The sequence below is a fragment of the Rhopalosiphum maidis genome, chromosome 1 (genome assembly GCF_003676215.2).
Source record: "Rhopalosiphum maidis isolate BTI-1 chromosome 1, ASM367621v3, whole genome shotgun sequence".
Classification (NCBI taxonomy): domain Eukaryota; kingdom Metazoa; phylum Arthropoda; class Insecta; order Hemiptera; family Aphididae; genus Rhopalosiphum; species Rhopalosiphum maidis.
This window is the reverse complement of record NC_040877.1, coordinates 23,856,180-23,873,012: the sequence shown is the minus strand read 5'-3', so window position 1 is coordinate 23,873,012 and position 16,833 is coordinate 23,856,180. Positions and strand designations below refer to the sequence as shown.

General features: G+C 27.2%; 1 protein-coding gene across 1 annotated transcript in view; it reads left to right on the top strand.

Annotated features, from left to right (window-relative positions):
* The window catches only part of LOC113549281, a 33,809-nt gene that overhangs the window by 10,621 nt on the left and 6,355 nt on the right, over positions 1-16,833 (top strand). The window contains exon 2 of the mRNA XM_026950507.1: positions 695-908. Coding sequence (XP_026806308.1) covers positions 722-908 — 187 coding nt within the window. The 5' untranslated portion in view covers positions 695-721. The remainder of the gene's footprint in view (positions 1-694; positions 909-16,833) is intronic.

Genomic DNA, 16,833 nt, shown 5'->3' with positions numbered 1-16,833 from the left:
ATAATTACCTGCAGGTATTCAATTTTTTGTGCATTTTGATGATAATTAAACAACCTTCAAACAACCTGATGTATATATTGTAATTTATTTTCGATTTGCAAGTCATTATAATAAACGATAGAAATATGATCGTTGTTAAAAATGACGTTATTTCTATATATAATTCATAATATTAAACAATAATCTCAAATTGCTTAAAGCAAAATAAGAAAAAAAATCTATATTTTTTATTGAATATATGGAAAAAAAGTAATATTTGAGCTTTTAAACTGCCTAGATACCTAAATAATAATTATGTTGATTTTCTAAACATAACAATATTTATTTGATATTAAATATTGACAACGTTTAAATTTAATCTATCTATTGTTAAATATCATTGTGCATACGTAATACTTCCCTGTGTATTATGTGTGATAAATTTATGGTAATCTGTATAATTGTCACTTGTCGTAAATTTCATTTTTTTTATTGTATGCAAGTCGCCACCTTTTGAATAATTTATTCATAAATATCTAAAAGATTTGTGATTATATTATCTCTTAAAATTGTTTTTATACTTATTTTACACTTAATTGCTATATTGGTAATAGTGGTTAACGACTGGATTGTAGTTTGACTCTTTAACGACCTTAATAACGTTGTACCTGTATAATAAAACTAATCTGGATTTGTGTTTTATTTTATTTTATAGCTCTGTCGATCTAATGCTTGTGCCATAATGAAGCACGAAAGTCAGCACCCAGAGCTCATTTCAAACGGAAAAGGAAAGCCTTTCAAAAAAAGCATCAGTTTAAGTGCCCTGGGCTTGGGAAAGCTGTGGCGAAGGCGATCTGTGACCATAACTGAGTACGATCCATGTTACAAGGTCGTCTATTTGGGAAACGTCCTCACTGGGATAGCCAAAGGTATGTACTATATATTATAATAATTATTAGTATTTTAAAACGATTTCGGCTGTAGAATTTTGCCTTAACTGGATACCTTCGTCATTTGACTATACTGTATAAATTATGACTCCCACGTCCTGTGTTTGTATAGTAATTATAACGTGTTCGACTATAGGCGAGGTAGATTGTAAACTCGTATTAAAAGCCTGAGGCGCATTCGTTAATACGTCATGTATCGATTCTAAACTAAGTATAAGAACCTAAATTTTATAGGCTTACTCGTTTACTTTATTTTAATTAATATCAAATTATTTTTCTAATTATTTATCCTAGTATTATTTAATATTTAGTTAAACAAACCAACCTCGTCTGTACTGATTTATATAAAAAAGTCATGTAATTACTGATATCATATAACAATTAATCATACAAAAACTAACTGAGTTGTCAATGTCGATAAAAAAAGAAAAAAATCACTTTTTTATATTAAAAATGGATTTAAATGTTATACCAATGAATACGCAGTAATTGTATTTTTAATCAATTTACATGAGTATTTTTTTCACTTAAAATTCATATAATTTATACTTATTCGTGTATACGTATAAAAACTATTTAAGTTGAAGTATTAATTAGTAATTGATAAAATAATTCCTTAATATATAATATAATATCTTTATAATATGTGTACCTAAACAGCTATTACTTGCATATTATTTGCATTTTTCGATAATTGGGATTGCATGTTGTAATGAATAAGTAATTTAATATACTAATGTTATTAACCTAACACAATATATTATTATGATCATTTATTATTTGAATCTGAAGTTTTTATATCACCAACTAAACAGTGTGCATAATCATATTTGTGTCTTTAGTATGTTAATAAATACGTTTTACAAGAAAAAAACATTATATTAATAATAAATCAGAAACTTATATTACCAGAGTTATAGAATAAGTTTAAATCGTCGGTTTTTTTTATTTCCATTTTAGTATGTATATGGTTCTTTTCCATGTATATTGTATATCTACATCATTTTAAAAGTGTTATTCATTCTCATCTGTACTTATCGTTGAGAATATAATATTTAGAGGTAGATACATATATAATATAACTTATACGCAGGCGGATGCATACACGTAGATTTGTTACAGTGACAGACACACCTTTGAAACCCTCTCTTTCTCTCTTATTTACTCCTAGCTACGCCTATCAACCGTTCAGAAATTTATCTTCTATTGCATTCCATTGTGGAAATTTGCCACATTGTTCAGAACGACATTATAATATTATATGTATGCGATTACATTATAGTATGTATATGTAATATAATATAATGTATTAGATATTTCCGCGTGGACACTTCACCGTTGATGTCGCTAGGTTGAAGCTCCACCCACCCTCATTTGACCGTGTAAAATAATAGTAATAGTATTAATAACAATAATAATCGTTTACCGTGTCTAATCTTCGTAGTCTAGTTGCTTCTTTTTACGTCCTACCGCCTCGGCATTTCTCGCAATCTGCTAATTTGTTCCGATCATCTGACATCTCCGCGGTAATGTCGCCGATGCTCTGGTAACGTTTACCAAAAAACGAGTTAACAATCAACCACGTAACTAAGAATTATCTTGCTTACCGTTGGACACCAATCACATTTTTTTTATTCATTTATATATTATATCACTGCGTATTAGAAAATACAACAACAAACTTCTTATTTATTATTTTACTTTAGTTTTCTTATTATATTATTTGTGTTAAGTGGAGATGCTGTAGAAGTCGGTTTATAGTTTTTTTTCTATAAATGCTAAAAAAATATCTAATAACATAGGTATAATATTATATAAATGCAATATTACAATTTTATGTTTTGAAATATGCTCTTGTCAGACGCTTCAAATCTTAAATCATATCATATTTATCGTTAAAATTAAATATTAATTTTTCCTTTTATTTTGTTACAATTTAACTTGTATCAGGGGTCACCAACTATAATTCCTATAGTTTTGAAATAAATAAATAAATAATTCGTTTTAAAATTTGCCAAATTAGCCGCAGTCCCTAACAGTTTTAATGATTTTTACTCACGTTAATAAATACTTTTTTTTTAATTAGTATATAATATATTGTTTTATTTATGCATAATGCATTTACCAAACATGGTAATGTTTCAATCATCATAATCATGCCATATGGTATCTCATATAATATAAGTGTATACAAATAAAAGTATAATCTATGAAATATTAGTTATCTCTTCTTTGTCCTTTGGAACCGCTAGTCACCTATTGCAATGTTTGTTATAACTACCACTTATTTAACGGATGGAGTAGAATAGTATATAATACTATAATATAGTAATTTTACGTGATATATATCTAGACCATTTGCCTACTGGTTCGACGAGGTGTTCATGATGACAATCGTTGGACATTATCTCTGTGTACAGTGAGTAATGACAGTATATAAATAAATAAGATTTATAGTATTTAATAGATTTAATCAATTTAAACAGAAGTAGACATGTCAAGACACTTGATTTAAATAATTATAGAAAGAAAATATTTTTTTTAAAAAACCTTGTGTGGATGGCATGGAATAAAATGTTATGACAGTAGTAGAAATATGATCACAGATTTTATGGCAATTTAAAATTTTGATTAAATCGTTTTAAATATTAGTTGCTTTTAATGAAAATCTATCATGGTTGTATTATTAACATACGCTAAGATTTTTGTTGGTTGGATAAATTAAAAAACGTTAAAATATGCTCCTATTATACAACTGTTGTAGAATGTTTTGCTTTGTAAAAGATTTAATATTTATTATTTAGGTATATAAAATAAGTACGTATATCGATAAATTAATGTTTAGAAATCATCTCGTTATTAGGTGGTAAAATTAATATTTTTCAACATGTGCTAGAGAATTAAATCATATATCATAAAATATACCATAAACAAATATAAAGTCTTATAAAACCTAATTCAAAGATATTTTTTTTATTTAAGTTCGTTATGTGAAAAAAAAAGCACCAACAGATTTTTATTGCTACTCCTATACACTGTAGTCTGCTCATTAAAAATAAAATCTTTTTGTGCACATAATAAGTTACTTTTTAAATATTATAATATAAATAGGTACTATAAATAATAATTGTATTATGAAACCTCTTAGTTTAAAATTAAACATTATTATTTATGTTATTTTTTTTTAACAAAAAGTATTCTGAAAAACTGAAGTATTTAATACGATTGCTCCTTATTTTCGTAGTTGGTTGTTAACATTTCAATTTTTATAAAAGCATTACGGATATTATTTTATTAAAAAAAAAAAATGAACGCAGACACGTTAATGACTTTAGATTGGCACTGTTTGCACACGTGATATATTTAATTCTAAAGGGTTCTAAAGTAATTATTAATAAGTGCAACACTCGTCGTGGTCAACGCCTGTTGCGTTTTAAAAGTGTTTCTCTGGTGGTAAAACAAAAAAAATTACCTCGACGGCTCGAGAACATTTGTTTGTGAAAAGACGTTGTCTGGACAATTTTAATAACTACAATTAATTGTTTGTTCTTTGTTCTTTCTTTCTTTCTTTCTTCTTCGTTTATTCGTATTTATTTTTATATCCATCGCACTGGGTTGTTCGTACTATTTTTACACCTTTATTTTCTAAACTATTAACTTAATTAAAATGTAGTAATGTTTATTTATTTTTCGTAATAATTTATCAAATAATTACTGCGTTAGCTATAGATACTATGAATAGTTCAACAATATAAGTTAAATAAAAAAATTTAATTTGAGAGTGACTTTAAAATTAAAAATTATACTATTTGAAAGATTTTGTAATGAATTTACTGTTTATTATAACATTTATAATTATGTAAACATGGTATGTTGATTTTTAAGCTGTAAGCTTAACGTATTACAATATTCTACAATTCGACATTAATAGAAATATTAAAATGTAAAAATATAAATAATTTAAAATTAGTCTGGACGATTTATTCATATTTTCAAGTTTAATATTTAAGCTAGTTGTATCCTATCAGTGTGTTTATAATATATTAATATACACATATTGTGTACATACATTATTATAGTATTTTTTAAATTTAAATTTTACAAAATTATAGACTTTTTAATCTCATGAATCATGTTTATCAATAATATATTTATTTTTATTTTTTAAAGCACATTAATGTTATTACTCCATAAATCGGTTTCTGTATAAACATTATACATATTATACATTGTATTAGATTTGATTATTACTTATATACTGTAATGGTTTATAAAATAATGATCATTCTAATCAGTAGCTATCATTAGGTATTTAAGAGCGTCATTTGTAAAGAGCAAGGTTGTAAATGTAATGTTCATCATACTTTTTATATTCTGCAGTTTTGTTATTGATATTCTTAGATGCTTTAAAGCTTTAATATGTTATTATATTTAATTTTTGATGTTTTCTGATATTTTTAATGATACAAAAATGATCGTTTTTTTTTTTCAATTCTTTATTGTTATGAGATATATTTATCGAACATTTAAGTACATATACATTATTAATATTAACTGTCTTCAATAATTTTTGAATTTCCTTTTGATAATCATTTTTAATCTAAAAATTGTTTAACAATCTTTTTGAATCATGTATGTATGATATACCAAATCATTTTTTATTTTTATTGAAGTAAAAAAAATAATTATAATTTAACCTGTTAATTGTCTGTATTGAAAGTTTCAATATTTTTAGTATTTTTTAGTTAGTCTTTAAATAAATATGATATATAATACATACAGTTTGAGATGTTTTAATTTTTTTTTTAGAAAAATATTTTATAAGTATAACTTAATAGTAGCTTAAGTTATTATTAAAAAATGTAATATTAAATATTAATATTATTTAACAATTATTAAAAGTATCTTAAAACAATTATTGGTTAATACATTATTATTTTTAATTAATACACATTAGTGCAATTTAAATGATCAAACATTTATTAAATAAAATAGAGTAGAATGTTTTATACTGCAATGTATGATTTTTTTATTTTATTGTTGAATGAATACCAGTCACTGTTAACTTCAATATATTTTGACAGTTAAAGCAAACCACAGATATTCCGTTATATTTACTTTTTCAGTTAGTTTTTTCATTGGATTGATATTGTTGTAAACAATTGATTAAAAAAGTTAAAATTACTGAATAATTTGTTATTATATTAAAATATACATTTGAAAATAAACAATACTTAACCATAATTTTATGATATTTTTTTGTATGTTTTCTGTGTACACAGACATAATATTATATCGTATATATACAAATAAATACGTTTTTTGTAAGTATACACAGATAGAAAATTAATTTGAATCAATTTCTATACTCAATAATATCTTTATATACGGCTATGTTTGATTTCATTTTTAATTATTAAATGTATTAATACCTAATATATATAATATGCAATTTAATGACGTTATAACGAATGTTAAAAAATAATTGTTTAATGTTACATAAACATATAGATATATTATGTACTTTATGCATAATAATTCAGCTTCTATATCCTTGATTTTGATTTCGATGGTAATCGACATCGTCATAAAGTTTAGAAAATTCTCAGTGATACATACTATACTAGGTAGTAGGTACACTAGTTCAGAAGTACCTACCTATACCAGCACTCCTCATCTATCCGAGCCATAAATGGCGTTGACTGCTGTGCACCTATATTTTGGACAATTAGTGTTACATTATTATTATTTTTTACTTTGTATACAATTTTCCTGTTTGTCCTCGGTGTACATTTTCCAGGGATAAAATAATAATTACCATATTGCTTATCTCTTATTCCTTTTGATAATCAACAGTGTTCAGAATAGTAGTGTTAGAGTTGATAGTCGATGAACGGTGTGGTGTAGTAGTAGCGCAGTTTTTTTATTGTATGTATTATTATAGTTGTCGAAGGTCAGTTGGTCGGCTTGTTTCTCCTGTAGGAATTTTCACGATACAAATAATAATAATAACAATAATAACAACACTACGTTCGTGTATCCGTTGATGATGGAGTACACCATCATCGCTATAAAAGTAATTTCGTACTTTCGTGTACTTTTAGTGTTATGTATGATATGGATAGTTATTGTTATTAGTAGTTAATTGAGTGACAAAAAGTCAGACATACTGCAATAATTGTATCGTCGCCTAGGTAATTTTTCGCGCGAACACTTCATGACCGGGAATACATGCGCGCGCAATGACGGACAGTCGACGACGACAACAATGCGATCGTTGATTAATATAAATAATAATAATAATAATAGTAATAATAATAATAATAATAATAAAAAACATAATAAAAATAATATAATAATAATGTCGGATAGTCGTTGATGATGCCGTCAATATTGCTTTTGTTATCACTCCCGAGGCCCTCATTGTTCCGGACACTACATGGTACTCTTCCCAGTTTTCGATTTCTAATAAAGGACAACTTCTACTACCTATACTTATAAGTAATATTACTATTACTTCCACTACCACTATTAATATTACATGTACTACTGCTGGTAGATACTCCTACTGCTAAAAAAATGGATATTTTATAGTTGTAGTACTAGCATGACTTTACTACGCTAGGTTCTTCGTTTTGTGTTGCATCGTAAAATAAAAACGAGCGTGCGCGAGCGAACACCAACCGTAGCTCTTCAGGAATGTGTGACGAGTAGAGCAATTGGTTCCTAAAACATATTTTTTAAGCCTAGATAAAAAAGAAAATAAACTGTTTGTGTATTATATACAATATATAATATGCCATATGCATGTAAGAAATTACAGTGGTTCTTGAATGCAACAACGGTGAGCACTAGGTATAGACGATTATATTATTATAGTATTTACATGTATTATGAAATAGCGGTGGTGCTGCAAAAATGAAGTCGAAAAAAATTTGAATAAAATAAAATAAACCGTTTACGATTTTCATTTTACAGAGAAAAAAAAATGAACCGTTGTAGTTCGCATGACCAATAGATTTTTATACTTCCAGAAAAATGCTTCCTAAATACTCTGTAGGTTTTTAAATAAACATGCTTGTTATTGAGATAGTTTGTTTAATTATAGCTGTGGCAAGAACGCATCATTATTATTGTCTCCCTAAAACATTATCAGCATCGAGGATAAATTTAATCCAGAAAGAAATGTTATATTTTAGCTTTCATTTAAATTAAAACTTGTAGTTTTTCATGGCTTCAGGACAATATTGTTTTATTTAAAATGTACCAATCTCAGTGACAGTTACAGTTCAAAATAAAGTTAAAAAAAAATACACAAATCTAAATAAAAATATTAATTGTCAATAAAATACTTAAAATTATGTACAACTGGTAGTGCTTCTCAGAACTAAAATATTGAAATAGCAGTGTACTACGTATGCAATGATCTATTGTTTTTTTTTTTTTTTTGCACGCTTTATAATTGAACATTTGTATTTATGCGTTTTAGTTTCTCATTAATTCGTATCATCTATATTTTTCTAAAAAAAATATGAAAAGATGACTTTAAAAATATACAAATGATTAATATTTCTGAAAAATAAATAATTGTTTTAATAATTAGAAAAAACATTTTATTGTACTCATTAAAATAATTATAAAACTTAAAAAACCTTGAGATCAAATTTTTTTACGCAAAGCCAATGTCAACAGTTAAAAAGAGTTATTAAAGTACCTACTAGTTGGATTATAATATACAATGTCTATAATTATTTGTTCTAATATTGTTTTTCATTTCTTTGCGAGTAAGTTTTAATATGAAATTTAATTAAAAAGTAATTTTTAATATTTTAATATTTCTACCTACTATAGAATAAATATTAAGCTATTTACCAAATTTTTTAAACTAATATTTATTTATCCTATTGATGGTTTATTCTGATATAATCATATTAAATTATAAGAAATACGCTGTCGGTATTAAGAACGTATGACTAACCATACATCTTATTATATTTGTATGTATGTTAATATAATATAATATACTACTATGTCCCTCAAATTTTGTATGGAAAAAAACATATTAAAAAGTTATCAATTAGGAATTAAATTCATCTAAATTTTTTATTTACATGATCACATTTGATGTGGTTTTTCCTGGACTATCTATTGATGCGACCTTCTACATAATAATTTGTTAGACAGTTATTAAGCCGTCATTAAATTGGATATGTTATTACTGCCTTATATATTTGTAAGTTCGAAAAGTTCTATACATTCAATAACATTTAAGTATATGTTCATAAAATGCTATACATATAAAAAACGAGTATTATGGATGCATATCCGTAAAGTATTTTTTTCTTATACTACAGTCAAGATATTAGTTAAATTAAAAATATATGTATATACTTACATTAAAACGTGTTGTCTTTATTTTCTTGGATTTGTCATTAACACTCAAAAGATAAGAATGTATAATATTAAATTACAATTGAGTTAATCGGGGGTAAAGCTATAAAACAATTAAGATAAAATAGTTAATTGAAGACCTACTCCAACTCTTATTGTGTTACATTATCTCCTCAAAAATACAGTACATGAGTACTACTTATAGTTATGAGCAATGAACAGTGTACAATCTGTCGAACGAAATGATACGAGTATCTACCTAGACAAAGATGCATTTCTGGTTGTGTTTTGTTTTGCAGAATCTCAAATGTTATGATTGCATAAAGTAATCCGACGCATTATTATTTTTATCGCTCGAATCGTATGAAAACAAAAACCTCATAATATACGTCATTCTATCATTCTATGGAAGTCTTGAAAATACTTTGAATAATTGTTATTACGTATATTTTCGTATTCAGTAGTCTTATATAATGTGATATCAATATTATAAATACTATAATATGTATACTTAAGTGAAATATTCTAATACACTAGATTATTTTTGATCACGTGATATATTTGTACTACCTATTAATTTATCGTCGCTCCTATTTAACCGTTAATTATAATCGTTAAATAAACATTTTATTAAACAATACCTACGTAGGTCCGAAATATTAAAATTGTCTTATGGATCGGTAATTTATGGTTATTACTCGACGCAATTATTATTGTTGCCTTTTATTTTATGTATCTTGTATACGGTAGTTGATCCTAGTTGATTTAAGTAATTGCATAAATAATAACGTGGGTGAATATTTTATGATGTGATACATGATACCTATATATATATATAGATCTAAATTAGTAACTCAAATTATTTGTCATAAATAAGGGCATGACCTCTTGCGGAATTGAATTTTAGTTAATTCCAGTTCTAACGTTGAGTTTAATTCGTCATTAATTAATTTTGTACCTCTTTAATGAAATTGTTAACATCGCATATATAGGGTGACAATGATTTTTTGAACGTACCGGATGTCGTTATTAATGAGTCTAGTTATAAATTGTAATCATGCTATACTGTTACAAATTTACAATGCTGTATTACATTGTAGCAGTGTAGAGAATGATTTAGATATCTTATGTGCGGAAAAAATACTTGATGAATGTACCTATCTCACTTACAACTACGTTTGGTATTTAACCAGTGGTGTGATGTCGAATTTAGTTTCAAATAATATATTTAGTTTTGTTTTCGTATTTATAATGTACAAGTGGTGATCAATATGCAGGTATCAATTAAAACTCATTTTCGAAAGGCTTAAATATTAGATCATAGGTTTAATGATTCTCCACTTAAGAATAGGTATAGGTACATACATCTATATAACCCTCTCGACCTTCGATTACTCCAACACCGGATTCACACATTTCTCTGTAATTCCTTTCTCTCAATCCAACGTAATATCGACAGGCGATAGCCACGCACCAAAAGTACGCATTTGTTTTTTTTTTTTTTTTTTTTTGTTAAGGATGATCGACTCAATAATCGTTTTACGTCACGACACTTGACACAGTAGAAGGATTATTTTTGATTATTTAAATCAGTGTTGACGTATAAACTAACGTCATTGTTTTGTTATATAAAGTATTAGAGTGGTGTATCGAAGATTAATCGTTCGTAATATGTATGGCTCATGATCGTGTGACACTTGTGAATTTATTTTATCATCATTATTTCTCGATTTCAAAATTTGTGTGGACAAATATTTAATAATAATACGCAATTAGCGTTAAAATGTACAGGCATTATTAATTATTGGAGTTATTGTGAAGTACATAGTATAAAATATGTTGTGTTCCGAAAACATTTGCATACCTGTTCACCTAAAATGATATTCATCGTATACATGGATAGTGTTAACTTTATATAGGTATATGATATAATTCTATATAGGTGGTGATAGCATTTGCCAAATATAGGCCACGAGTCTGTTACACTTTTTCTGTCATGGAGACCACCATACCACTACCACCACCTCCAATAGCTGAACTTAGCAGTAAACACTTAATTTGTCGTTTGGTGATTTAGGTCAACATACTCTAGTTAACCGCGATCCCAGACTTCCATCGACGCTTGTACTTCTGTATAGTTTATATTATTATAATAATATAATTATGCGACTACCGGTCGTCCTTTTCTTAGACAAAAAAATAATTACTATAGGTACACTACTATTATAAGTGCTTAGTATGCTTAGCATATTATGGGTCGGTAAATATTATTCCTGCGCGATTTATTATAATAATGACTTGCAGCTTATACACATTCGCCTTGTAATAATATTATATTGTAGTGTATTCCTCTATATTTGCACTATATTACTTATATATATCCCATAATCGGCAATAATATCGTTACGAAAATCTGTAATAGATAAGTAGGTATGACGTGTTTGCTGGGGTGTTTAACTAAATGTATATGCGTATGTAATAACACAATTATATATCTAATAATACTTATATATCACTATGTAATGTGCAACTTAAATTTACACTTCATAAAATTTATTCAACGTAGGTATTATTATAATATGTTGTTTTCATTCATATGTAAATAATTATTTATATTCTTCATCATACTTGGTGGTACTACCTATGTACTACGTACCTATACTAACTGTTCAGCAATGACTTGCGTTTAAACAAAATTTTACTATCATAATAATATTTGAAAGTATTGAGCATCTATAGTTGGCGATTCGCAGATTTTAAATTACAGCCAAACCTGTAATCATTATTACACGTATGTTGTGTAATGTACGCGTGAATAAATAAATATCTATAATTTAAAATAAAATTAATGTGTTGTACAATAGGTATACAATTAGTTCTAAAAAAATACGTATACATGGTGCGTTATAGAATCGATGATATAAACTTATAATACTACCTTAAATTCAGACTGTTATAATTATAATTCTACTATTGGTATACATATAAGTGGTTTTAACCGTAATTTATTATGAAATAAAATTGAGTACTATCATTATTATTAATTTCTGTAAAAACAGTTGTAAAATAATTATTATATCAATCAATAAAAACAAAAATAAAACGTATCGTTTGAAAACATTCATTTCTGTAGATGACTAAATAATTGAAAATATATTATTATATTATAAGTGTTGTATTCGTGATCAGTTGATAGAAAAACAACAATTAAAAAAAAATTATTTTTCTAAAAATGAACGGGTGTTTGATGTGTATTTGGTGATAAGTGTGCGGCGTTACTATGTGTAGAAAATCTTATGTAGTGTAAAATGATTATTTTAAATACTATGTTCAAGCAGCTACATGGGTGTTAGAAATAACAAAAATAATCAATGTTTAAGCCCACAACGAAAATAGCGCATTAAAAAAGTAAAAAAAAATAATCCTAATACTAGTGCATGAGGTCGTGCGTTAGTGCGGTGTGTTTACATACGATTCATAATAATATTATAATATTAGACGCAACTCTTAAAACCTTTTTAAATGTTAGCGTTTACGGTTATAGCCAGATAAACTTTGTACAGTCATGCATTTTTAAACTAATTCTCTATACCATTGAATAAATTATACAGTTTAATACGGCGCATATCTTCGTATTGTAGTAACATGTATATTGTATACTGTATATTATATGGTCATCATAGCTGACGTTTTAACGGTCAAAATATTAATTAGGCACCGCCATTAAAATATACATCGTACGCACAACGCGCTCCATTTACTCATTGGCCCGGAACGTTAGGGCTATCCTGTAAAACGTCATCCTATTAAAGTATTCGCATATATTATTATAAAAAAACGAAATTATTTCTCTACAGTAGGTACAGAGACAATATAATAAAATATTATGACCATATGATATGTATAATATGTAATATGTCTGGATTAGATTTATAGAAATGTATCCGATTAAAGTATAAAACACCTCGTTAAAGTTTTGTACGATCATTACTATTTTCCACAATGACATCGGTGTGCGAAAGTGTATATTATTATAGTCAAACGACGAGATCAAGGTCGTCCACTTTAATGATTCAGACTGCACGGGGGCCGTTTAACCGTGTAAGGTAACTTGAATGTCGTGCGAAACCGGTTCACTTGACGAGACGCTGCAGCAAAGATAAAAAACCTCTGTATGTAAACACTGTTGTTTAGGGGTGGAAAAATAGTGGATAATTCATATTATGTAAATGATACACAGATACTCGCACCGATACATACCCGATTATGATAGATATACTTTTAACGTAATTAAAGTAAATTGTATTCACGAGGGGGGTTCGTAACACGCAATTTTCACATACCTACATTAATAAAATTAGATATTGCGTAAACAAAAACATTTTAATTATATAATAGGTACTCGGAACCTATACCGATGAGTATTCAAAAAAACGATATCTACTTATTGAAAAAATAAATAAAACAAATTGAAAAAGTTCATAGAATTTATTCTGACTTGTGTTTAGATAGTTGGATAGCGTCTGTGTTCGTAGTATTATATTTTATCTAACTATTATTGAATTATATTATTTATTTTATATTAGGTATTCGTGTTTTTAATACTAATTTATTACCATAAAACATAAATCAGTCAGAATTATTAATAAATTTACTTGCAGCTACCTTGTATCGTTGAACGGGATTTAGGTCACACTGTGACAATATACGCATAAGTTCTTCAATTATGAGTGGCTTTAAATCCCAGTCAATGGGTATAATATTATAATAACTAATAATTAATAACTATACCTATATATTCGAATAATATAGGTAAAAATTGTGTTTTCCTTACATATAATTATTATTCAAAATGTCATAAGGCCTAACACAGAATACGTTACACCGGAAAACCATTGTACCGTGTATCCTCGTTTAAAATACACGTTCATCTATCATTAGGACTGCAGTGTTCCGATACACTCAACTGGAACAGTTTTACTATCGCGTTTCTATGTGTATACGAGTATTATACGCGTACATTTGTCATTTACCATTGCTTAATGTTTTTAGGCCAACTTCACTGAGTACATTCCTCAATGAATAAATATAACTTTTTTTTATTCATAACCTTAGTTTTAGACGATCGGATTTAAAATCGTCTGCTCTTCGTAAATGTTGTCGTGCGTCACTGCAGTAATTGACAGTTTTCATATTTCTAATGTTTCTATACTAGGTGTTTTAAAAAGAATGGTCACTTATATTTTCAATCAAAATGGAAATTTCCCGGTTTTATTCGTGTGTTTGATATTTATATAAATTCTAACATACGGGCATACGGCTTTAGAATTAGCTGATAAGTTAAAATCGAATTATCAGTTATCGCTTTTTTCATTCTATCACAGCAACTGATCAATAGCAATAGCTACTATCATGTTAAATAATATAATAGAACAAATTTCCCAGTAATTCTAATAACGTTTCGATATTATTTTTTATGAAAGAAGTGTTCAATTTAAATGGCCTTACAAAATTATTCAAAGTTCCTTTAAAATGTAAATATTAATTTTTTTTTATGCTATTAATACTTATATATTGTATAAGAAAATGTAAGTTTCTACTTTAAAAAAATATAAATTATAAGTTATCGTTGGCGGTAAACACACCAAAGACAAAATGATAATAATGTTAGTCGAAAGAAGTTATTGAAGTACCTATACAACTTTGTGTGCTACGTATCTAAGCTTGTGCATCGATTTAAACGTCAAATTCTTCCACTTTTGAATACAGTTCTTTGGCGTGTTTGAAAAAACGTATATCCGTAAACGTACTCGTAGTTCCCATCCAAATCGTAATACATAATAATGATGTACTACGTTAACGTAGGATCGATCGGAACCGCAGTAGTACACTGAATGGTTTAATACATTATAATAAGAGGTACACAAGATCAGGTATAGTTTATTTTTTTTTCTGAAATAAAAAATAAATCTTAATTGCCCACATCGTATCTCACTCCGTTTTCCTTCGTCGGCACCCAATACCTAGCGTGATGACCCGGACGGTTTTTTTTCGTATTCTACGCACTCGTTTTTGTTTCGTATGTTGTTCCTTCTTCGCCACACGTCATTATAATATTATGTTGCTGCAGTCATGAACCGGTTTTGGAAATGATGCTGCCGTACAAAGTTCCGGGTCTCCCGCGACCGGAGAAGAGTAACATGAAAACATACAATAACATATGCGTATTTGGTGTAAACGACGCCGGATAACGCGGTCTGTCATAAGCGGATCCCCATCAGGATGGACGATATATGGAGTTAATTTTGTTGCCTAACAATTTCTTATAATATCGGTATCGTGCTTATTATATATATATATATTATTATAATAGACGACGAGTAGGATTCAAATAAATACATTTATATAGAGTTTTCATCCTAATACCGAGTTATTATTATTGTTTATTTTAAATGACAGCCCTGTTAAATAATATCCACTTTCTGACTTTCTATATTTTATTATAATATAATACATAGCGTGATGTGTATTGTAAATATGTATCGTGAGAGTATGATATTATATTATGAAATTAATTAATTTAAAATGCATATTGTACATAAATTACACGGATTTATATCAATATTGTATTAATTATTTATTTTTGTGTACAAAGGGTGATAGGTTGGATAATTTTATTTAAGCAATACTTTTTATTTTATCATATTATTATATGTACCTATATATAGCCACGTAGGTACATCTTAATACTTTAAGTATACTTAAAGTACCAGTTGCCTGTATAATAATAATATATATATATATATTAGGTACTCTGAACTAATGAAGATAATCTAATTATCATATACATATCATACATTATCAAATATATTGTGCTAATATGAGTTTTGTAATTTATTTTCGTTGATTTGATATGTTATTATTAGATTTTAGACCTGGCGCACGTCGGATAAGATGTTTTTTAAATCATTTATAATATAATTTTTAATATTATATTGTGCTGACCTGAAATAACATCGGAGATCGTTTAGATGTTCCAATGCGGTTGACCCACTTATATATATATATATATATATATTATATTGTAGCTGCTTCTAATATATAAGTATATGATACTGTAGTGTATGTGTGTGTGTGTGTGTGTATTGCTATCACCTATGAAGAAACTGTTCTACTCGTATCATACACGCGACTTTGTCTCATTAACTAGGTACAGTGAACCCCGAGGGACCTAATTTATTGTTTCTTATAGTTATTTTTCCCTCGTACGTTGTTGTAGTCATTTTTTATATAGTAAACTAATAACATAACGTAATTGAGTTCATACATACATATGTATAGGCACAAACTATACAATATTATTCCTTTCAGTTTTATTTTTGGTGCAATTTTTAAGACCAAAGGCGCTTTTTATTTTTGGTTTGGTTTTATAATTTATTTAGTGCGTATGTTTTAATGTTATGTACTATTAATTAAGTGACTGTATATGCAAGATAAATAACAAAAGTGTTTT